Here is a 26,471-nt window from a genome sequence, read left to right as displayed (position 1 = left end):
ATTGTTTTCTTTTTTCTTATATTACTGTGGAAGTACCATTTAAAAATTGTGTCAGCTAAAACACGCCAATATCAATATAGAATAATATTGATATGCTATTGATATAGTATGATTTTTTGAATAATATCAAATGTTTTTTTATTATTTATTAAAAGCTTGACTGACATGCATATTATTTCTTTTTCTCTTATATTACTGTTATTTATAAATATGAGTGTTAACTTGCTTGTTTATCTTATTGTTAATTTAAACTAACTTTTCGCGTTAATTAAGTAATTAATGATAAGCGTTAAATCAGTTACGAGATAATTTTAAATATATTTCTTTAATTTAATTTGATTAGTGACTCTTTTATTTGTCAAATTATAAATGAATGTAGAAAATTTAGTTCTCACTTCCGACCATCTGTTCTGTTTTGGTTAATTTCATGCTATGAGCCTGGTCACTTCACTATTATACATATACTTTGATACTAGAGACATTATTTTTTGCTCAAGAAATGTCCAATTTTATGATTTTTAATCTTTAAATTATTTTCACAAAATAAATCAACATTAGCATGCTAAATAGAGTGAATTTCTATTGTAATACAGGTCAAGTGGGCTACATACTATTATCTTATCACTTAATTATGTAAACTCGTTAATCCTAAACTGAGAAAACGCTCAACATGATCTATAGATTTTCTTAGTTGAAACCCTTAGGTTATTTCAAATGGACTCATACCTGTGACCTATGAATAGATGAGTTATATGCTAACTAAACTGTGCATAACATCCAACACATGCATTGTCTTTAGTTAGTGTCAATTTCCTCAAGTTTATATTCAGTTTATGAGTGATAAGAAGTTAAGAATTTTAGTTGTGCTCCATCTTTTTTTCATAAAATTTTTTAAGAGTAATTTATGAATTTTACTTCCCTATTAGATAATATGTTATCTAAGTAATACAATTTAGTTAATTCATGAAGATACATCATGGATTTTAAAACAAAAATGTGTTGAGTAACGTGGAGACCCTATCTACCGTAATTTAATTAGCTTCCTAATTAAGAATCTTACATACCGTTCACCTACCATATCTCACCTACCGCACACTTTCCTCCCACCTACTGCTCTCCAAGTTTCTATAAATACCCTTTATGGCTTGTCATAAATAAGCCAGATCAAGCCAAGTCCTCTAAGAGAGAAATAGAGGAATAGAAAGAGAGAGGAAGAGAGAGAAGAAAATAAATATTTTCTTATAAACGTCGAGGCGGTCGACAGTGTAATTCCTCGAAAAAATAAAGTCATCTGCAGCTCCATGGACGTAGACAAATTTGCCGAACCATGTAAATCTGTGTGTTGCTTTGGTGTTTTTCTGCGTGTTATTTTTTTTGTTTCATTTTTCGCTTTATTGTCATCTTTTTTCATAACAACTGCTATCAGAGACGTAGTTTCAGATCTAAGGTAGAACGATGGGTGGAGACGAAGTGATGGTATTGGGGATCGAGAAGTTCAATGACAAAAATTTTAGTTACTAGAGAATGCAGATAGAGGACTACCTCTATGGGAAAAAACTTCATCTTCCATTACTGGGAAAGTTACCAGAAAAGATGGACGAGGCAGAATGGAATCCGTTGGATCAACAGGTTCTAGGAGTTATACATTTAACCCTGTCAAGGTCGGTTGCCCACAACGTCATCAAGGAGAGGACTACTACAGATCTCATGACGGCTTTATCATGTATGTATAAAAATCCGTCGGTGAACAACAAGGTGCACTTGATGAAAAAGTTATTCAACTTGAATTTGAAGATGGCGGAAGGTGTGTTTGTTGCTCAATACCTGAATGATTTCAATACTATCACAAATCAATTGTCGTCTATTGAAATTGATTTTAATGATGAGATACGTGCGCTGATATTGTTGGTTTCATTGTCAAATAGTTGAGAAGCCATGAGAATGACAGTTAGCAGTTCTGCAGGTAAATGTAAGCTAAAATATGATGATATTCGTGATTTGATTTTAACTAAGAAGGTGCGCATGAAGGATTCTGGCGAGGCCTCGTGTTCAAGTTTGACGCTGAATATTGATTCCAATGGGAGATCACATGACAGGAACTCAAATAGAGAAAGATCAAAATCAAAGTCTGGTCAGCAGACAACTTGCTAGAATTGTGGTAAGGCTGACCACATAAAAAGGAACTGCAGCAATCCTATGAAGAAGGATAATGATGGAGCTAATGTTGTAACTGAAGAAATACAGGATGCGCTATTGTTGGCAGTTCACAGTTCTTTTGATGACTGGATACTAGATTCATTGGCTTCCTTCCATACATCTTCCGACTGGGAGTTGATGCGAAACTATGTTGCAGGTGACTTTGGGAAGGTACATCTGACTTATGGAAAAGCTCTGAGCGTGATGAGAATGAGAGACTTTGATATTGCACTCCCTAACAAGAGCAAATGAACTTTGCAAAATGTCAGACACTTTCCTGAGTTGAAGAAAACTTCATCTTTGTTGAGCAGTTCAATGAGGGTGGTCATTCAGTAGTGTTCTCAAATAGCACCTGATAGGTTACCAAAGGAGCATTAATACTGGCTCGAGGTAAGAAGACTGACACACTATATATGACTACATGTTTACTCAGACGTGGACATATGAGCCAGAGGTGCATTATGGGAAAGCAGAAGAAGGTCAATTTCCTGAAATGTGGCAGAGCACCAAAGACAGGAAAATCAGACATTATACAGACAAATAGTAGAGAACCACAGAGCTATGAATAAATGTTGTAAGATGAGAATTCGATCAAGTGGGAGCTGACTAAGAAGAATGAGATGGATTCCCTGCCAAAGAATCAGACTTAGGAGCTGACAGAACTTCCACCAAGGAAGAAGATATTGCACAACAAGTGAGTGTATCGGGTGAAGACTGCGTTTGGTGGAAGTAAGAGGTACAAGGCTGGACTTGTTGAAAAAAGCTTTCAGCAGGGGCAAAATATTTCTGATTTAGTGGGAGTTGTAAGCAGATACAGGAGTAACCCATGAAAGAGCTTGGTGGTACAAGGTTACATTGACAGTGATATGTCAACTGAGGGTGTTACGCGTGAGGCGCTGAAGTTGTGCTCGACTTCAGCAGGTCTTCTGGCATGAAGACCAGGGCTTTGAGTTGCAGAGGTGAAGAATATCATGTTTGAGGAAAAGGTCGGTACAGATAGTAGATGATGCAACCAGTAGGTGATGCAGTCAGCGTCCTAGTCTCCAAGCGGGAGAATTATTGGGTAATGTGGAGACCCCGTCCACCGCAATTTAATTAGCTTTCTAATTAAGAATCTAACCTACAGCCCATCTACCTTCTCACCTATCGCTCACCTACCTCCCACTTACTAGTCTCTTGGTTTCTATAAATAGCCTCTTATGACTTGCATAAATAAGTCAGGCTAAGCCAAGTCCTCTAAGAGATAAAGAGAGGAAGAGAAAGAGAGAGGAAGGGAGAGAAGAAAAAAGTGATTTTTTTGTAAACGTCGAGGCGCTCGTCGGTGTAATTCCTCGAAGAAATAAAATCCTCTGCAGCTCCGTGGACGTATGCAAGTTTGTCGAACCACGTAAATCTGTGTGTCGCTCTGGTGGTATTCTGCATGTAATTTTTCTCGTTCCATTTTTCGCTTTATTGTTGTTGTTTTTCATAACAGAAATGAACTCTTTTAGATAAGTAATTCATCACCACAAAATATATTCATGGTTCCCTAAGTTAATGATAGCCCTAATATAAAATTCAATGTTAACTTTTTTCTAAGGCTCCAGAGTAATATGTTAAAATATGTGAAGCTCCGTGTTATTTCATCTATTAGTAGTTCAAAAAGTTTTTCATTGTGAAATTATGCTTGCTGCATATCTTTTCAAACTAAACCAGAAATACTGTCCTCAATCTTGTTTATAATCTTAGCTCGACACAAATGCCCTAAAATGGCATCAACGTGTAATTCTAAGAAAAAAATCTTTCTAACATAAATTAAAATTCAAATATGAGTTATATTAAAAAATCTTTGTTAACCATTGATGAGTTACTTTTTTTAAAGTCATGATATATTTTATCAAAATGCTTACAACTGACATTTTATCTTGAATGTGATCAAAACTTGTTAATTTAACTCTAATTGTGTGCAGTATAATTTTAACCATATTTATTACATTAAACTGTATGGCAGTAGTAGTTCACTATATTCAGCATGCTGTTCTGATTTATTTTGTCAAGATCTATAGATCTGCTAATTGTATGCAGCCCACTTGTCTCCAACCACAAGATTTTGTATTCAAAGTCTTGACTTATTTGTGAGTTTACGAAAAAGTTATAAGATGTTGGTATGCATGAATCTTCAAAGATTTCCTGTGGGAACCTATAAGAAGATGAATACTAGAATGTTGTAGCCATATAAAATCATAAATCACATTCGGATGAATACTCATAAAATTATAATTGCAATAGGTTTTGGCAATACTTGAATCTTTAATACATTTGATTTAGTTTTAGGGTCAAGCTTTAATGCCTTGGATTCAGTAGGTTTGATGTAAATTTGAATGCTCAGTATCTTCAAAATTATAATATTGCGAGTGTTGTGACGAGCACATTGAATTATGAGTTTTTGATGTTACCTTAAATGTTTTATTTTATATTTTTCTGAAATTTTTTAATTTGATTTTGCTATAAACATTCATGTTATAATCTCTATATAGAATATGTTGTATTCTATAAACTCGGCATGTGTTCGTTGGTTCAGTTCCATGTGTTCATCTGAGTTAGTTCAGGTTGAGTTCATGAAATCAATGTTATGGTGCTATGCCTTCCACCGTTGATCACCTTCCTGATGTAAGCCCCTTTTACTGTTGGCGTATGTATCCTCTTCAGTTTTCTAATAGGACGTGAGTAGTGATTGCTGCACTCTTTTAATATGGGTTGAAAGCAAACGAAAGGTTACAATGCCTGGAACTATAAAGAGAGTCACACATTATTGATTTATGAGATTCTGAGATCATAACCATTGATTTTTGCAATTTAGCTTTTACAAAAAATTGTGAGGCTGCTAATTTTGGATATTAATTGATTTAATTGAAAATTAATTTTCTTGTTGTGGTGTGAATCTTAATTGATTTATGATTTTACTTCTCTCAAAATCCTAGCATGACTGCTGCTTTTGGATATTTGAAAACCATTCTTTGAAGCAAGTTTAATATAATTTCTTTTTAGTTTCATTAAAAATGATGATATTTTGCTTTACAAACCGTTCATAATTTCTATCGCTATATTAGTTTTGTGTTCCTTATTTCAAAAGAAATGATTTTGAATTATAAATTATAGTTCTTCAAAATAAATATAATTTATTTTACTCCACTGATTTCACAATAAATTGAATAAAAGTGCAATTTGAAGTAAATGATTCGAGCTCTTAACTTGAAACATTGAAAGAAGCATTGTTCCACTCTGTTTAACCTGTTTGTGTTTGCTCGATATTATTTGTTAATGACAATGATGTTTGGATGCAGCAACTTTATACCTTATTCAACCCTGTTAATGGTGCGGAAAAATTGGAGCAACAAAACTTGAGCTCAGATGAGATTGATGTTCTTGAGCAGAACTTCCTAACACACTTCTTTAAGGCATGCCAGTTTTTTTAACTCCATCAATGAATGCTGGTATTGTTGTTTGGTAATCCTTGTAATAATCTACAAGTCTGCAAAGATAAATCTGGATCCAGGAAAAAAAATTGCTAGAATTTTAAACTCTTTAACTTTTAGGGCTTGTTTGAAATCATTTTGCTTTTGATTTTTGATTTTTATTTTTATTTTTATTTTGAAAACAAATTTGCTTAGAGTTTTCTTTTTTTTATGTTTAAAATTTTATTCTGAGCTTATTTTAAAATTATTAAGAAAAATCTAAAAGTTGTTTTTAATATTTTTAAAGACTACTAAAAATGCTATAACATATCAAACTTAATTTATTTCAAATAAAATATGTACAAAACAAAATAATAATAAAAAATAAAAAACAAAATCTAAAGGGTTACCAAACAGCCTTTTGAATAATGTAGCTTTGAAATTTGTCACATTTGTTTTCTATGTTGATACAGGTAATGGAAAAGAGCAATTTCAAAATAGTCACAAATGAGGAGATAGATGTCGCACGAAATGGGCAGTATCTATTAAATCTACCTATCACAGTAGATGAATCGAAGGTTTGGATTTGCATTATTTTGTGTTTATTCATGATTTCTGCATCTGCCTGATCATCATTTTTTTTTTTTTGTGCTTCAAGTTGGATAAAAATCTTTTCTCAAGGTATTTCAAAGAGCATCCTCAGAAAAATCTCCCTGAATTTTCTGATAAGGTAATTATTTTTGAAGATTTCGATTTTAGATTTTGTCATTTGTTCATATATTGAATAAAGAGAAGAAATTGGTAAAATATGACATGCAGATAAAATCAATGTAAATAAAATATAAAAAATAACAAAAATTAATGGAGATAATTGGAAGTTGTACAGTCAAAATTATATAAAATAGAATTAACACCCCATTAGTTCTACTCCCAACCCATAAGTAGAAATAAGGCTAATTAAGACGATTATGTGCTACAGTTCTTCATATCTTACTGGTCATAAAATTATGAACGATGGAACATAGTAAGGATCTTGCAGCTTATGATAGTGCATACATTTGCCTGCACAACAAAGAGCTATTTAGGTCCATACAATGGACTATTTAAAAGCAATTTCTAGAAACTATTATAAAATGCTTTCTGGATAACTGAAGATAATGCTGTTAAACGCGCAATTTATATAAAAAAAGATTTCTTCATTTTATTTAAGTTTTTTGCGTTATATTTTCCTTATGGTACAGCATTCCTTGAAATGATGGACAGCTTTAAGCTTATAGAAAGTGACTTGGAAAATAAAATTAATTTTGTAATTTATTTAAATTATGAAGCCAAAATGAAGGAGTTTATATTCAAACTTTTTCTGGAACTCATCTTTGATAATTATTTTCATCAAAATTTAGCATATTAACAAAATTAGTAACTGATAAATGGCGCAAATCTAGGAGTAACAGAGGATGAATAATTACCCACTTTGAAATTTAAATTTTCCTTGTCGTATCCTGATTTATCTGTAGTCTCACACCACCTAGGAAGAAGTTGAAATGAACGGAGAAAACCAGTATATTAAGAAGAGAAATGATAAAAAAATTTCGCTAAATTTTACTAAATGGAATGATCATACATGGCATTTTAATCTCAGACTTGTGATCCCTGGTAATCTGAAGAAGTCTCCTCGATTTATATGTTTCAATTGGCCTAGGTTTGCTACATAAGTCATTACATAAAAAGGCTTAAAGTATATTATTTGAAAGTAAAGAAAAGTAGTCGAATGTGTAGCCTATGAGTCTATATGGTCTATTCAAACCTTTTGAAGATTTGGCGTAGTGGACAACTCATTGAGCGAAACTTGCCAAATCGGAAATCCAAATTGCCTTGCCGAGCTGGTTGGCCAAGCTGCTATAAACAAGAAACTATTTCTATATATCAAATTCCAAAACCATTAGAAAAAATATTTCAATTAGCAGAAGAAATTCAAATAATAGGAGAAAACCCTTTAAAACATTGGGAGAAAAATAAAGAATTAGCAAATATTCCTATAATAAACAAAGACTTAGTTATAAGAACTAAAGAAATAGAATACATTCCTTTAGACAAAGAAAAATTTAAAATTTAATTAAAGGAATTAAGAGATCAAGGATTAATTAGGCCATCAAACTCAGAACATAGATTCACTGCATTAATGGTAAGGAACCATGCAGAAATAGTAAGAGGAAAGGCTAGAATGGTTATAAATTATAAAAGATTAAATGACAATATTCAAGATGATGAATACAAAATACCAGATAAAGATATGTTAATAAATTTAATACAAAATAAAAAATATTTTAGTAAATTTGATTGCAAATCTGGATTTTGGCAAATAAAATTAGATGAAGAATCAATTAAATGGACAACATTTACAACACCATTAGGACATTATAAATGGTTAATAATGCCCATTGGATTAAAAATTGCACTTGGTATATTTCAAAGTAAAATTGATAATATATTTAAAACTCTAGATTATGTATTAATATATATAGACGATATATTAGTAGCATCGCATAATTTTAAAAAAAAACATTATAAACATGTTGAAGAAGTCCTTAAATTATGTATACAACATGGAATAATTTTATCTAAAAAAAAATTGAAATAGCAAAAGAATACATAAATTTCTTAGGACAGAAAATTAGTAAAGGGGAAATTGAACTACAAGATCATATTTCTAAGAAAGTTTTAGAATTTTCCGATAAAATAGAAAATACTAAAGAATTACAAAAACTCTTAGGACTTCTAAATTATGCAAGACCATATATTAAAGATTTAAGAAAAAAAATTAAATCTTTATATAAAAAGACTTCTACAATAGGACAAAAATATTTCAATATGGAAGACGTTAAAATAATTCAAAAAATTAAAGTGCAATTTAAAAATTTACCTAAATTAACTTTACTCTTAGAATCAGATTATAAGATAGTAGTAGTAGATGCATCCCAAGAAGGATAGGGAGCTGAAATAAGAATTAAACCTTATGAAGAAGCTTATCAAAATACTGAAAAATTATGTAGATATGCTTCAGGAAGTTTTAGACAATTACCAGAAAATATGACATCATTAGATTATGAAATATTAGGAGTAATAAATGCTTTAAATACATTCTGATTATTTTTACTAAAAAAAATCACAATAAGAACGAATTGCAAAGCTATAGTTCATTTTTATAAAAATAAAAATAAAAAGAAAATATATAGTAAAAGATGGATAAATTTCATAACTAATACAGAAGGAAACTGTTATAATGTTGTTTTTTAGCATATAAAAGGAAAAAATAATTTCTCAACAGATTTTCTTTCAAGAGCTATAAAATATCCAAAAAATGATCTAAAATCTACGGATTTTAGACCATCATCACTAAATGTTTCCCAAAGAAACATTACTTAGGAAAAATATAAGAATTTATTTTTTGATAAATTCATTAGAAATTAAAATATATGTTTCATTTGCAGGTACAATAGCAACACAGAAATCTTCGCCATCTCAGATTTTATTGTCACAAAACCTAGTCCATTACGACCCGCTAACTTTACCAAGCCGTATTATAACCAATCTTCAATTTAGACCTAAAGTTGCTATACCAAAACCTATTAATCAAATTCAGGTAACATTACTAGACAACCTTTGGTGCAATAGATCGGACACTAGGGCAATGATAAATACTCTTAATTGTCTGACCATATGCTTTATAGGAATTAATGAGGAAGTTCAGTTTTTACAAAATCAGATAAAAAATAAAGAACTGAATGTATCTTCAGGACCTATCTCTTTGCGTCCTAAAACACCATTTGACTTACAAAAGCTAGTTATTACTAATCAGAAGCTAAACATCAAAATTCTTGAACTCAAGCTTGCAGAGGAAAAAGAAAAATACAATATTCTTCAAAGTAATTACAAGGATCTTCTGAAAGATAATAATTATTTCAAGAATGTAATTATAGACATTTCTGAAAATAATTTATTAAAAAATATGCAATATCTCTATCTCCCTGTGATGGATGATAACATTAGGAGAAAAATATCCTTATATGCAAATAAATGTAAAAAAAAAAGAAATGATTGAATGTAAAAGGAATATGATAAACAGATACAATACTGAATATATTCATGAACTAAGAATATCATATTCCACCATTCAAATTGAAGCACTTAAAGTAAACTTAGTTTTACTTTCTGTGGATTTGTCAATATGTTTGAATTATCTAGACAGCGGATGTAGTTATTTCATTAAAAAAATATTTGAATATGAATTTTTATGAAAAATAATTATTAGGAAGGATAAGAATTTGAGCTCTCAAATTAGGCAACTTGATCATAGTGAAATCAAAAAAAATTATAATATTCTTATTTGAAAATTTTGACATAGTAGCAGTCACTCTGATCATAAAATCACTGCTACCAACCTATGAGGGCTTGAATCAAGGAGCCAAGCACGTCATCGAAATTCATACAACATCAAGATTCACAAATTTTGTTCAACCTGAACAATTTCGTGCTGACATAATTATTGATGACAAAAATATTGAAGAATGCCTGCGTAACTATAAAAATTATACGAATTCTCGCTGGAATATTGGCATCTGCAGGCCATCTCTCTTTATGACACCAGTATTTCAGCATGATTTCATTATCATCATCATTCATGAGAAGAGATTTAGAGGAAGAATCATTAAGTTCAAAATTTATGCTAATAATGCCAATCATATTGACCAATGCAGGAATATATCCAAAGTCAAATTTGTGCAACATGGAGATTATTTACTAACTTCTGTTCTTCAAGAAAATTACAATCATTCAGCTAGTAGTCCTATACCAGTATCAAAAAATGTTGATGACTCATGGTTAGAATCTCTAGACGGCGAGGCCATTAACAACATTGATAATACCATGGAGCAGTAGGAATTAATTCGTGAAGTCTTTAGAAAATTAAAAGAGCATAAATTTTATCATAAAAGCAAAAGCTAAGGAATATTTTAGGCATCTAACCGATAATTATTATGAAAGAAATTCTCAGAAGCTTTATAAAAGAAGACATCTTTTTTTTAGAAAGAAGCTAAATTTATACAGTATGAAGTGACGGAGCCGTTTCATCCTTTATCAAAAGAAAATAAGTGGAACATCCACTTTTGATAAGAATCTACTTTCCATGACAGGTGGTTACAAGCTTTTGATAATGGAGAATTAAATTTTTATCTTCTGTTAAGAAAAGTTTGTAAGTGTGTCCATCATTTTATTTTTTTGTTTAAGAAGAGAATGTACTAGGTCCCACTCTTATTCCTTTTTTTACTTATAAATAGAGTGTGTGTTATGAAGAGACATCAAAGTAATCGAGTAAGTCTCTTAGTCTTTAAGTGTGAAGAGTGAGAGGCTGAAGTTCTATAAAAATGAAAAATCTCTATAAGTATTTTTAGTCTATCAATAAATGCTTTGAGTTTTTATTATCCTTATGCGTCTATGCTTATGGGTGAGTAGTTCCTAGTTCCTCCCCGTAGGGGAGAGATATCTGAAGAAATATTTTGAGCCTTTAAAAAAAAAATATAAACCTCTATTTTCTGAGTACAGATAAAATTTATTTCACAAGGTAATAGCCAATAACCTCTACGACCAAAGTTCTTATGTATTTTAACATGATGAAATTATGCTATAAGTCCTGACAGTGGATGATATGATGGGTCAATCATTTGCTTTATTAGTTCCAACAGTGGCAGCTGCGAAATCTGCTATTGGATCAGCCATTTTCGTTCTGACTTTTTGAGTCCGAGGGACTCTTGCTGTCGAATCTATCAATTGCATTCAAGGTTAAATATAACTAAGGGAGAGTGACCAAAGACTCAGTTCTCTAGCGCTGTTCGTTCTCTTCTTTTCTTTCTTTTTCACTTATCCTGTTCCGTTGCTGAAAGATAGATACAGATAACCTTTCCCAATGAGATTGAGTTCAACAAAGATGCTGGATAGAAAGATATGAGTGGCGTTCAGGACATGCCTTTGTAGTCATCTTGAAATATGATTGATCTGTTGGTGTATGTTATTATATGAACTAAATGAAATAAATGAAGTCGGAATAAGACTATAAGTCTATATTTGAGATCATCTTCAAAAAGAATTTTTCAAATAAGCTCTAACTACAGAGAAGAACATTTAAATTTGTCAAATTAAATCAAATAAATTAATTTTATGAATAAAAATATTATTTAAAAATATTTTAAAAAAATGACATTATGATTACCTGAAGAAGTAATAAGAAATCAAGTAGGGATAAAATCAATAGAATCCATTTTTATTAAACAATTAATAGAAATTACAGATAGAGATGATATCTTAGAAATATTAAGAGAATATTTAAATAAAATAATAGAAAAAATAATAGAAACACTTAAAGAAGGAATATATGATTGTCCATATAAAAATTTTAAAGATTTAATTATTAAATTAGAAATTATTCTTATACAGAAAATAGATGACTTACATGAACCGTTTATGAATGAATGAAACAACAAACTTTTATCTTTTAATATATATATATTAATTATAATATTCATGATAATTAGGAATGAAACATTTTCAAGAATAAAAATATTACTTACAATATAAAATATGTTTAAAAACGATCGAATCATTGCGATGTTATATTTTATTATATGTAGCAAAGAAGGAACATAAATTATAGGAAAATATTATTTTGAAAATTATCTTAATAATTTAGAAGAAATTTTAAATAGTTTTTAAAGTCAAAAAAAAAAAAATAGAAAAAGTAAAAACGAGTTATTTAAAAACATAATAGATTGTCCATGGTTTTATGAGAAATATTTACAAGGTAAAAAGTTTGAATTTTAAAATTGTCATAAGAGAATAGTAAATGAGTCTTTTAACGGGTGGATCTCGTTAAATGGAAACCCGCATCTCCCATAAATGGTATTTAAATTAATTGTAGTATAATTTTGTTTCTATGGGCTGGCACTAAATTAATTCTTTCTACTGATTTTATGCTTCTTTTAAAATTATAATTATTTTCTTCATTAAAATCTTTTCTAGAAGTACCTTGTCTCTATGGTTTTCCAGGAGCACCTTCTTCTCTTAAAGGGGAACTGGATCAAACCTAGGTCTTTGTCCCCTGTCTTGGTTAGAAGGTCCTGCTGGTACTTCACCTAGATTCATAGGTTGTTGATTTACCTTAATCTCTTCTATTTTTTAATAAGAATCAATCGTTTTCCAATTGAAATCATTATTAAATCTATGTTCATAAGCTAATTCAAAATTTTATCTTTTTGTAATTCTGAATATGGAGTATTCATATTAAATACAAAATCTTGTAGATGCTCATAATTTTTAATTTGATTAAAATCTATTTCTTCCATTAAGCTCTTCTGTTTTTAAATTTTGTTTGTATTGATTCTAAATCATAATCTGATTCATGCTTATTTTGCTTAGTGTGATAATCTGAAAATCTCATGCTTAGTCTACCATCTTGATGTTCATAAGAAGTACTTTCAGTAGGTAATAAAATTATTTTTTCTAAAAATGTATTAAAACTTCATTCCGTTCTAGCATAAATTTCTGAACTAAATTTCTTTCCAGCTATCGCTTTTATACCTTGACTTGCTAGCATTTCTTCTAACATATTATTATTTAACTTGAATTTAACATTTGAGTGTTCTTGCATTTTTTCTATAAATCTGATTGTTAATATAAGATTTAATGATCTCATAATCATATTATATCCTTTAGTTTTGATTCCTATTTTAAGGTTTTGTACACATTCTTTAGTTTCTATTATAAAATCTGGAACAAAATAGATTATTGCTCCATTGTCATTCATATCTATTACAAAAGATCCTATAATAGATTTTGATAAATCACTCCATCTACTATCAATAACATTATTAAAGTTTTTGTTCCTAAATTTTTTCGATGTAATCCTTTTACTCCTATCATAATTAACCTTCAATGCATCTGGGACATTTTTTGTTGTCTAATATGTTCCCAATTTTCTTTTATTATTACTGGTAAACTTATTTGCTCTAGATCAGATACACAACTAACATTTTGTTCAGCTAATGTTTGTATTACAGATGATTTAGATAATATATGGTTTTCATACATTTTCCTTTTTACATTAATTAGATTTATTTTTCTGTTATTAAATTTATCTAATTGAGATTTTATATCAATTATTTCTAAGATTTTCTGATCATATTTACTACAATTTTTCTTAAATAAAGTTAAAGGCTCTTATTTGCTTACCATATTTTATAACTTATTGGTTTATATGGCACAATTTCCTTTGCAGAGATAACCTTTTCTGAAAGATTTTTTAAATCTGTTAGAGTAACTATTCATAAGGTTCTTTCTTCAATATTTTTTAACTTATTTTCTATAAGGATAATTTTTTCATATAATCTTATCAACATTATTGTTTGAAAATTTAATATTTTAGGATAAGTTTTATCACTTCCTTACACTCCTTTATAATTGGTTAATCCTATAGATTCCTCATGATATTTTTTAGCTTCTTCTAGAGTGTTTTTATATATTTCGAATTCTTCGAACTTACTCATGTTAAAATAATTCTTTTTATTTTCAATAGTAAAATTTCAATCTTTTTAATATTTTCTTTTGTTTTTTCTAACAATTCTTTAGCTTCTTTAGGTTCAATTAGCATTTTATTAATGATGATATCTAATTTATTTTTATCCTCTATCATTTTATATATAGCAATGATCTTTTCTAGTATATCATTATTTTGATTTTTAACGTAATCTAAATTTTGATTCAATATTAGTCTTTTTACTTCAAATGAAACTTCTGTAGATTTTTCTAATATCTTATATACTTTTTCATTGAGAAATTTCAAAGATTCGACTAAAGATATTTGAAGATCTATAATACTACTCATTATCTTATTTTCATTATGAAGTTCATGTTTAAATTCTTTAGAGAAATTACAAATAAATTTATGTTGATTTATTGCTATAAATTTTTTATTTTTATTTCCTAATTCTAAATCTAACCATTCTATTTTATTTATATTTCCCATATCTAAAATTTATTATTGTGCATAGGCTCTTATATCATTGATGGGGGATGCGGGTTTCCGTTTAACGAGATCCACCCATTAAAAGGCTCGTTTATTATTCTCTTACTTATGACCATTTTAAAATTCAAATTTTTTACCTTGTAAATATTTCTCATAAAACCATGGTCAATCTATTCTATTTTCAGATAACTCCTTTACTTTTTCTATTTTTTTTCTTGACTTAAAAAACTATTTGAAATTTCTTCTAAATTATTAAGATAATTTTCAAAAAAATCTTTTCCTATAATTTTTGTTCCTTCTTTGCTACATATAATAAAATATAACATCGCAATGATTCGATCGTTTTTAAACATATTTTATATTGTAAGTAATATTTTTATTCTTGAAAATGTTTCATTCCTAATTATCATGAATATTATAATTAATATATATATATTAAAAGATAAAAGTTAATTGTGTCATTCATTCATAAACGATTCATGTAAGTCATCTATTTTCTGTATAAAAATAATTTCTAATTTATTAATTAAATCTTAAAAATTTTTATATGGACATTCATATATTCCTTCATTAAGTGTTTTCATTATTTTTTCTATTGTTTTATTTAAATCTTCTCTTAATATTTCTAAGTTAGCATCTCTACCTGTAATTTCTATTAATTGTTTAATAAAATTGGATTCTATTGGTTTTATCTCTACTTAATTTCTTATTACTTATTCAGGTAATCTTAATGTCATTTTTTTTAAATATTTTCAAATAATATTTTTATTCATAAAATTAATTTAGTTGATTTGACCTCACAAATTTATATGTTATTCCCTATAGGTAGAGCTTATCTGAAGAATTCTTTTTGAAGATGATCTCAAATATAGACTTATAGTCTTTTTCCGACTTCATTTATTTCATTTGGTTCATAAAAAAACATACACCGACAGATCAATCATATTTTAAGATGACTACAAAGACATGCCCTGAACGCTTCTCAGGCTTGACGGGACTTATAGTATAACTTCATCATCTTAAAATACACAAGAACTTTGGTCGTAGGGGTTATTGACTATTACCTTGTTAAATAAATTTTATCTGTACCCAGAAAATAGAGGTCTATATTTGAATTTTAAAGGCTTAAAATATTTTTTCAGACATCTCTCCCCTACGGGGAGGAACTAGGAACTACTCACGCATAAGGATAATAAAAACTCAAAGCATTTATTGATAGACTAAAAATACTTATAGAGATTTTTACAGAACTTCAGGCTTTCTCACTCTTCACACTTAAAGACTAAGAGGCTTACTTGATTTTTTCGATGTCTCTTCATACACACAGATCTATTTATAAGTGAAAAAAGGAATAAAAGTGGGACCCAATACATTCTCTTCTTAAACAAAAAAATAAAAAAGTGGACACACTTACAAACTTTTCTTAATAGAAAATAAAAATTTGATTCTCCATTATCAAAAGCTTGTAATTAATTGTCATGAAAACTAGATTCTTATCAAAAGTGGATGCTCCACTTATTTTCTTTTGATAAAAGATGAAATGGCTCTGTTACTTCATACTGTATAAATTGAAACTTCTTTCTAAAAGAAAGATGCCTTCTTTTATAAAGCTTCTAAGAATTTCTTTAATAATAATTATTTACTAGATGCCTAAAAGATGCTTTGACTTTTGTTTTTCTGATAGAATTTCTGCTCTTTTAATTTTCTAAAGACTTCACGAATTAATTCTTACTATTCCATGGCATTATCAATGTTGTGAATGACCTCGCCGTCTAGAGATTCTAACCATGAGTCATCCACATTTTCTGGTATTGATATAGGACTACTAGCTGAAAGATTGTAATTTTCTTGAAGAACAAAAGTTGGAAAATAATCTCCATGTTCCAAATTTCTAGAAGATCCTTATAATTACTTTGAAGAATATTGTATTTTTCTTTTTCCTCTGCAAGCTTGAGTTCAAGAATTTTGATGTTTAGCTTCTGATTAGTAATAACTAGCTTTTGTAAGTCAAATGGTGTTTTAGGACGCAAAGAGATAGGTCCTGAAGATACATTCAGTTCTTTATTTTTTATCTGATTTTGTAAAAACTGAACTTCCTCATTAATTCCTATAAAGCATATGGTCAGACAATTAAGAGTATTTATCGTTGCCCCAGTGTCCGATCTATTGCACCAAAGGTTATCTACTAATGTTACTTGAAATTGATTAAGAGGTTTTGGTATAGCTACTTTAGGTCTGAATTGAAGATTGGTTCTAATACGGCTTGGTAAAGTTAGTGGGCCGCAATGGACTAAATTTTGTGGAAATGAAATCTGAGATGGCGAAGATTTCTGTGTTGCCATTATACCATTATACCTGCAAATGAATCATATATTTTAATTTCTAATGAATTTATCAAAAAATAAGTTCTTATATTTTTCTTAATTAATGTTTCTTTGGGAAACATTTAATCATGGTGGTCTAAAATCTGTAGATTTTAGATCTGTAGATTTTAGATCTGTTTTTGGATATTTTATAGCTCTTGAAAGAAAATCTTTTAAGAAATTATTTTGTTTCCTTTTATATGATCAGAAACAACATTATAACGTTTCCTTCTATATTAGTTATGAAATTTATCCACCTTTTACAATATATTTTCTTTTCATTTTTATTTTTATAAAAATAAACTAGCAAATTGATTAGTTAAATTGATTAGTTGAGTTGCCTAGTATAGCTGTTTTGTTAGTTGATGTGCTGAGCCGACTTATTATGCTGAACTTATTTAATTTACTCTTTAAACTGTATCCGATTTAAGAGAATTCATATATATTTGTTTCTTGATTCTCTTATATTTTTTATTGTGACTGCAAAAAGAAACAGAGAATGAAGATTTTCATTAATTCATAAATAAGTGTCTTTAAAATATTCATTTCCTTTATGATGTCGGCATATTTAGACTTTTCATTTTTTTTTTGTCCTCAGTTATCCTCTATAAATAAGATTGAGAGGTGGTTATTTTATCTACTGATAACTTTTTGTCTTCTCTTCATCTTTTTTCATTTTGCTATCATCCGTGTGTTGCTAAACATGGAAGGTCCTCTGATTGGGAAGCTCAGTTCCCCAAAGAGAACTTGTTATCTAGGCTTTTTGAAGAGAGAGAAAGATGAAAGAGTGAAAAAGAGTGTTCGAATTTACGAAGAGAATGTTGAAGTTTCTGGAGGAGGAAATTCTTTCACCCCTCCTGTTTAAAGCTTCCAGCTATAATGGAGCCTATGGATTCCATGCTTTTTGTTTAGTCGACATCTTTCATTATTTCTACAACTAAGCCTCCATCCTCTATAGATCCTTTGTTGACTATAAATCCGTCATTGGTCAACTTTAGAGCCTTGCTTTTTTGAGCTTGTGTTGGACGAGTTCATTAGGAATGTGAGCCTTATCGATTCCTGTTCAAATTGAGTTAGGATTAGAAGGTAATGCATAATCTTGAAAATCATATTTATTATTTTAGATTACTTTGGTCCAATGAAATCGAATTTGCTTTTGCAGTTCAATTCATTTTTATTGAGCTTATGTTTAAGGAGTGATTTGTTGACCAATTTGTTCAATCAAATGCAACAGTTGATTCAAACTTAAAATACATTGTGTATACAGATGCTCTTTAGAAAGATCAAATTGTCACCACATGATATACAGAACGGTTGAAATATTAGCCCATAATAGCATGAATTTTAGTCAGCAACAAGGATTACTAGCTAAAAAACGGCTGAAAATATTCTGTTGCTAAAAGCTATGCCAAAAATGGATTTTTGGCTGAAAATGATCGGCGCTGACTATATCAGCTAATTTTTTCAGCTATAGGTTGACTTGCGACAAAATTCTTTAACCGAATATGTACCGGTTAAACTTGCGACTAACATTTTCAGCTGGTAATTTACTGCAGATTCACATATATTTTTTTCAGCTGTAGGTTAGTTTGTGCATAATTGATCAGTTGCATAGTAACAGCTGAACTTGTGGTTGATTTGTTCAGCCAATAATTTGCAGACATAAACATGTACCAAAATAAAAAATATCAAAAGTCTATCAAATTTTTCGCACCTGCAACAAGATATCATAATATTCAACAATAAGATCAACCATATCTCACAATAGATTGAATGAACATATAGAGATATTAACAATGAATGAAATCATCAAATATATCTAAAAAAACCTAGCAAATCATCCAATATAATAGTTCCTAAAATGTTTGTGAAAGACATAATGTAACATTCAAATGAAAAAGGAAAAAAAAAATAAAAAACATAGTGGTCTTAGAGATCATCCTCCTCTTCTTCCTGAATGTCGGTTAGAGTATGCTTGCCACAACGATGTACATCACATACAACTACTTAATGGTTGCCTCGATCCTCTCGACTCTGACACCCTTGGCGCACAACTAAAAATTGAGGCTGGCCCATAAATCTTCAGTGACTAAGGACACATGGCTAGAGACTTCATCATCAACTGATGACGACGAACTTTGACCTAAACGGGGACAGTCAACCTTGTAGATAAATCCTTGAGTGCCCAAGCCATATACCCTTCCAGATAGTATTCTTTTAAATGTTGAAGTCTGAGTGGCAAAATTCAGACTGACCACTACTATTGCCAATACCTATCGGGCTTCGACTCTGGTTTTCTCTTAAGCACTCATAGTCCACTTACAAAAGTAAAAAACAAGGGATAATTAGCATTTACATAAGACTGTGAGTAGATTAGAGAAATAAAAATACCATTTTAATTACATGGACCCACCAAGATCTGTCATCAACCCATTGTTGGTTAACCTTGCACCGATTTGTCTGGGTATGCAACTCAACAGTGGTGGTCTTTCGTTCAAGTGCCAGCCTCTATTAATATGTAAAAAGAATAAGTGCTAAATAATTACATAAATGAGTTATCAAATATTGAATGATTGCCAACTTATTTCGGTATTCGATATGCGAGACCGAACATACAGTGTGTAATGGGAAGCCCATGCCTCAGCAATCGGATGCCCATATAGGTTGAGCCGTCTCCATCTTCTTGAGATGCTCAGGAGTGGACCATGCTCTAGACAATTTGGCCCAGACATCCTTGTATATCTATATAGGCCTTCAGTTCTTCTAGCATATTGCAAAGAGCATATCACCTAAGCGATGCATGCCTCACGTCTCAAAGTTTCACTGTTTCTACTGATGATGCTCAACATCCCAGCAAAAGGACCTCTACAAATCAAATATGAAGTTGTGTATTATTATAGAAACTTAACTTAAAATTATAATTATAATTCAAAATCTATTGATTTCACTTCAAAATCTCTAAACCACATGTTTCGAACCTCAATAGGAATCGTCTTCTAAAGAGGATATAGAGCATCATAGCTACTCTTAAAGACCTCCATGATTTGGTAGACGAGCTTCCTAGATGGATAAGTCTTGAAATATAAATATTAGTTAAATATTATAATAGAAAACTAATACAAATTACTATAAGTTTAGGGTGCTCATGAATCTCGTTCCAGCTCGACGTGTAGGCATCCTAGGGTCTCCTACTAAGGAGGATGGATAGGAGCAGAGAGGCCTAACCCAGAGGAGGGCGGAGGTGGCACTGTGCTGAGGACTAAAGGTGTGGGGAAGTCTCGTGTACTCGGAGTAGGAGGAACACGCCTGATAGGCATCAGTGTGGTGGTCATAGTGGTGGCCGTCATAGTGATGCTCATATATGAGGAGGTATGTTAAATTGTCTAATTCCTATAGTACAACCTAACATAATTGGTCTGTGAGGTGTTTGCTTACCACTCCCGCCAGAAGTCATATGTAACAAGAAGGAATAAATTGATCAAAATAATGACACGTAGGAAATAATATAAGTTTAAGCACGAAACAAGTAAAGTAAAATCAAGAAGATGCTGAAATAAGACAAGAAAATACCATAAATATAAGTAGGACACAACAACAAAAGTAAAAGAACCCAAATTAAGAGCAGAAAATATCACAGGTGTGAATAATAAAAGCTAGTGCTATAAGAAATAAAAGCCGAAAGAAAATGAAATCTAAAACTACCTACTAATCTTATTCAATCTTATTCAATTTCATCAGATAAATAAGTCGATGATGAACTTAAAATTTATGTGTTATATCATGATTAGACTCAACCACCATGTAACTTTTTTGTATGCTTCAGTGACATCCTCCAAGGTAATCCTTTGCTCAATAAAATTAAGGGTAATACAAAAATTTGATATTTTCTGCTCTTGCTGAGTAAGTTAAATAATGTATTATACTTCAATAATTGTTCTATGTTTAGTTTTAATATCAACTTCCGAGTTTAATTTGTCTCTTACTCTACCAAGGTATTTAAGGTAATATATACCTAACTAGCTTGATGTGCTAAAACAAATGGATCAAATTTTGTTATACTCTATTATTTAAACTTTGGTGATATAATATAAGTTTATTATTCTTGTTTCTTAATTAGGAACGTGATCAAGCCACTTAAAGTTGAACATAAATGCATTGCACTCAATATAACCTGGAAATCACTACTTCACTACTACTTAAAGATTTTCATAGTATTTGATCTCACTATTAGAGTAGGTGCTTTCTCTAACACAAACACCATAATTATATGTCTTCTTCCTTTCAAATTAGGAAGAAGCATTGAGATATCATCTTAAAAATTTTGAGATATGTTAAAAAGTTTCTTAGAAAATGACTAGTTTATCTAAAAATTTTGCTTAAACATTTTTTTGCAAGCAAAAGACTACTTTAGGATTTTATTTTTTTGGGGATCAAAACATGTTGTTTAATGTTGAATTAAAAGGACATACTGCTGTTGTTAAATCTAATGCTAAAAGCATAATATGGTTCTATGATGCATTTCTCTTGTGTTATGATGTGGATAAAAAAATTTATTGAGATTTTAACCCTCTTATTACTCAACTCATGATTCTTAAGCGTGATTATCAGATAATCAAATATATTGCTAGATACCCTACTTTATTTACAAAAGAACAAATACATTGAAATAGATTGCCATTACCAGAAATGTGGTTCTCTCAACAATGATCATAACTTGTCTTGTCTCTAACAAACTACAATTAGCAGATATTTTTGAGAAGGCTTTGGGAACATTTCAATTATCCATTCTTTGCAACAAGATGGTCCTTTACAATATATACATTCTAATTTGAGGGAGAGCGCTATCATAGAAATTTACATCCAAAGTTAGCAATTGATAAATATTCCACCTTTATTATATAATATAGTCATAATTGAGAATGTTATCACAATCTTATTTCTTTCATATTCTATCATTTGGACTTTATAGGAAACAATATTATAGTGGAATCAATGAAATTTTATCATCTCCACAATAGTGAATTTGAAAACTATATACAACAAGCTTGTTAGCAGCGGCAGTCATCAACGATGTGGGAAATTAGTTGAACAAGCAAGCAATATTTACACAAATAATATTTCTTTTTGGTCAAGTGTCTTAAAACATTACTGAAAATGCTAACTACTACTACATAAATCTCTGAAACTTTGATGGTTTCTGATGTTTTATGTGGACGTAGTACATAGTCTTTCGACGAGGCATTGGCATTGACAAAACAACGGATTACTTCTTCATGGAAAAATTGGATATGCTTGTAGCTCGTTTTTGGCAATGGATTCTCGGAGTTACTAAGTAAGCCGGTTTTCAAGTTCAGTCACTGGTAAATTGCAATTCTATATCTGAAAAAAAAAATTGAAATGACAGGCTGAAAAAGCTTTTGTCCAGAAAGACAAAAGTGATGGAAAGTAGCGAGTCACAGGAACCTGATGAAACAGTTGGTGAAACAGAATTGCCGGACTTATACGTAGAGCGCATCCAGCTTAAAAAAATGGAACTAAAGTCATTATTCATACCTTACATTATTTTTTTGCTTCAATCATTTTCCAGTCTTCATTTCACTCGAAAAATAATTATCTATCTGTTACAGTATGCAAAATTTGTTGGGAAAGATCACAATCCAGGAACCAACTTTTGATAGGATGATTGTTGTCTACAGGTAAAGTTTGCATATCATGCTACTATGTCTGCTTTAAAAATTAAGAAAGAATTACGCAAATACTACTCAATTCCTATGTATTTACATATCTAAAACTTAAACTTCAATTTTTGCATACATGACACCTTATCCATGCATGAAAATGTGTATTCCACTTTTTAAAAATTAAAATGGTGGTATTTTGATGTGATGTGAAAGGTTTGGGTGGTATAAATGTAAATTCTATTTGTTCGGTAGTATAATTAAATACATAGGAATTGGGTGGTAAATGCCCCAAAAATTAAATACTTAAGAGAAGTTCTGCTTAGGATGCGAGATTTTGTGCTTTAAATTCTGTTGTCATAAAAATAATGCTTCATTGATGTGTTGGGAATTCCAATTGATTAGCACAAATTTAAACTTTACTGAACCAGGAGAGCCAGCAGCGATGAAAAGAAAGACAGAGGAATCCATGTAAAACATTTTAGGAGCATTCCTATGGCTGATATGGAGCTGGTTTTGGTGAGTTCAGGACACTAATTGATAGAAAAGAAACAAATTCTTTGATCTCTAGCTCTGAAATGTAACTTACTGGATTAGGATTCTTTTCTTGTAGCCCGAAAAGAAGAATCCAAGCCTGACCCCAATGGATTGGGTTAAATTTTTGAGTTCTGTTGTCATTGGACTAGTAAGTTTCCAAAAATTAACTTGTACAATTAAGCAGCTACTCCATAAAATCTAAGAACGAAATCATTATTACATCTCATCTAATAGTGTTACTGTCCAGGTAACTCTGATTAGCTCTCTTGAAATGCCTAAATCCGACATTTGGGTTGTTATAGCCATCCTTTCTGGTGTGATTGGCTATTGTTCAAAGATTTATTTTTCGTAAGTACACCGCTTCGATTATCATCATGAATTCATCATGGACACCAATCAGCTTTTCTGCAATTGCAGATCCTGTTAGATTCACACAGAAAAAACAAACAATGCACATTAGTTTGGCAAAAATAAAATAAAATAAAATAAAATAAAATAAAATAAAACCGAGAAAGAAGGTAAGAAATAATACATGCACTTTAATATGCACAAAATTTTCTTGTACTGTTTAACAAAAATGGGCATGCATTTCTTGCATGCTGATGCACCATTTATGTTAACCATTGACAAGTCCCAAGTATAGGACAACACTGGCCAAACTTTTCTTTTCCCTCTGTAGTGAAAAGAAATGGAAATCTAAGGAAAAACATGAGCACTTCGTGCTACATGTTTTTATCATTTTACACGTTTTATTTTTCAAATCGTATTTTATTCTCTCCGAAGCCATCTAGATGCCTTTCTCTCTCAAGTCCAACGCTCATTTCTGTTAAATCTACCTTTGTTATTGTAACAACTGATAAATTTTTTTCATCTTTCAGGTTTCAACAAAACTTGGTGAATTACCAAAATTTAATAACGAAATCGGTCTATGACAAGCAACTAGATAGCGGTAGAGGCACACTTCTACACTTGTGCGATGATGTGATCCAACAAGAAGTAGGTATCTTATACCAGACACTTTGTAGTTTGTAGCAATCATTTAACAGTAAAAAATCTTCTGTTCTCTTCTAATTGGCAGGTTAAAGAAGTGATAGTGTCTTACTTTATTTTAATGGAGCAAGGGAAGGCAACAATACAAGTATAAACATTTTATTTTCTCTTACTTTATTAACTTTGAATGTTGACGTAATATAGCAGATAGAGGTGTACACGAGTCGAATTGAGCTCGAGCCAACCTTTGACTTAAGCTTGAGCTTGATTAATTAATTGAGTTTTAGCTTGGGCTTGATTAATTAATTGAGTTCAAGCTTGAGCTCAATCTTACTTCTACGAATTGGAGCTAGCACAAGCTGACTTTTTTATTATGAAAGAAAGAAAATAATATCAATTTAAACTAGTGTTATAATAAAAGGACAATTAGAAAAAGTAATTAGAATATAAATAAAAAAAATTACTTGATATAAGATATAAAATATATTTTTCTTAAATATCCTTAAAAATTTAAAGATAAAATTTAGCATTTTAATATATTTTGAGTATGTTTTATATTAATTATATTTTAAACGAGTCTGTTCAAGAGTTAACGAATCAAGTTGTGGTTGGTTTGAGCTTGGCTTGTTAGATCATCGAGATCAGTTCATGAGCCACATATCAAGCCGAGCCCGAGCAGGCTCACAAGTCAGCTTGGCTTAGTTACCCCCCTAGTTGTAGATTAGTTTCACTAAAATTGTTCGAATGGCAGGATCTTGATTTTCGATGTGAAGAGCTCATCAAGGATGAGTTTGGTGTTCAGTGCAATTTTGATGTAGTAGATGCTGTTCAAAAGCTGGAGAAGCTTGGACTAGTGACTCGAGTGAGTATAATTTTGCCACTTCATTCTATTTTATGTTCTCAGTGTTGACAATAATTTAGCATCTTCAATTAGTAAGAAACAAGATACATCTTCCATGACCTGTTGCCAGTTTTAGGTTTATAAACAATCTCTTTTAAGTGGACATAATTACGTAGTTGCCATTTAAGGTTAAAGTAGGTCAATTATTTAATGATTTTTTTGTTGGATGTATATTGAAGCATTATTAACTTGTAGAGAAAAAGTCAGAGAAGGGAGAGGGAAACGATATAGATTTGATTACTTTTTATTTAATCACATGAAATTCATTGAAAGATAATCCTTAAAAAATGAAATCTTTCTTTTCTGGTTAATTTATCTCAAGAAATAGAAAGAAGAAACACGAGAAATGTTAAACTTTTCCAAGTTGAGAAGTCATTATATTACAGATTATTGGAGATAATATGCAGAATTAGCGATACAAACACTATTCTAGAAAATATCTTTGCATGTTCTAGCTGTAGACGCATGCTGCACCTTAGTTACTTGAGAAAAAAACACTTTTTTGTGCTCAAGGATGTAGGTGTAATGCCCTTGTATTATTTCTCCTCTATAAATGTCTCTGTTACATCGGAAGAGTCTTATTGAATAGGGGAGAGAGAGAGTGCTCTTGTAACATTTAAGAAGAGAGAATTGTATCGAGCAGGAGAGAGCTCTTGCAACGCTTAAGAGGAGACTGAAAGAGTTTGGAAAAGGAAGTACAAAAAATTTAGGCTTGTAGCTCGAGGCGAATTCTCTAGGGTTTTGTCCGACAAAACTGGCCACTAGTGCAAGGGTGAGAGAAGACCTCGAACTCGCTTGCGAAGCCGAGCGATTTTTTCTGGTGAGAGAAATAGGCGAGTTGCACGAAGGCAAAGTTTCCCCATATGTGCGATAATGAAGATGAAGACGAGGACGAGGGAGACTATGAATATGGTTGCGAAAGCAAGCGTGCCGGAGGGAGACAACACAGTGTTGTGATGCGTTGCTTCGAAATAGAGAGGAGGAAGCGCACGTCTAAGGAGAGGGGATGCAATGCGTCTGTCTTTATTGTGCGTGAAAAGAATAGTTGGGAGCAATCAAACCAATTTGTGTAGGCTTGTGTAGGCAAGTGTGAGGGCATCAGACAATCTAGCAAAGGAAAAGTTAAGATCGAGTACCTGCAGCACCGAGCAAGATGAATGCAAGTGATTGGGCTTATGGCTTTGGGAAAAAGAGGAAAGGGCACAAACAAGAACCATGCTCGTTGGAGCTTAGTCACGTGCGAGACAAGAGAATATATTTAAACTTTATACGAGTATCTATAGTGTGCATTATATATATATA

At 30.8% G+C, this 26,471-nt stretch overlaps 1 protein-coding gene across 5 annotated transcripts in view; it reads left to right on the top strand.

Annotated features, from left to right (window-relative positions):
• Positions 1-26,471, top strand: part of LOC110037804 — a 40,945-nt gene that overhangs the window by 6,985 nt on the left and 7,489 nt on the right. For 4 of the 5 annotated variants that reach the window (XM_020742523.1, XM_020742522.1, XM_020742521.1 and 1 more), the window contains 12 exons: positions 5,520-5,633; positions 6,104-6,208; positions 6,289-6,360; positions 22,283-22,395; positions 22,468-22,602; positions 22,691-22,759; positions 23,173-23,260; positions 23,355-23,426; positions 23,526-23,626; positions 24,157-24,274; positions 24,357-24,416; positions 25,020-25,130. In XM_020742523.1, the coding sequence (XP_020598182.1) occupies positions 5,520-5,633; positions 6,104-6,208; positions 6,289-6,360; positions 22,283-22,395; positions 22,468-22,602; positions 22,691-22,759; positions 23,173-23,260; positions 23,355-23,426; positions 23,526-23,626; positions 24,157-24,274; positions 24,357-24,416; positions 25,020-25,130 (1,158 nt within the window). The remainder of the gene's footprint in view (positions 1-5,519; positions 5,634-6,103; positions 6,209-6,288; positions 6,361-22,282; positions 22,396-22,467; positions 22,603-22,690; positions 22,760-23,172; positions 23,261-23,354; positions 23,427-23,525; positions 23,627-24,156; positions 24,275-24,356; positions 24,417-25,019; positions 25,131-26,471) is intronic. The other variant, XM_020742525.1, reaches the window with a different exon arrangement.

Source organism: Phalaenopsis equestris, unplaced genomic scaffold (assembly GCF_001263595.1).
Source record: "Phalaenopsis equestris unplaced genomic scaffold, ASM126359v1 Scaffold225318, whole genome shotgun sequence".
Taxonomy (NCBI): Eukaryota; Viridiplantae; Streptophyta; class Magnoliopsida; order Asparagales; family Orchidaceae; genus Phalaenopsis; species Phalaenopsis equestris.
The sequence above is the reverse complement of the archived record's forward strand: the minus strand, read 5'-3'. Positions and strand labels throughout refer to the sequence as shown.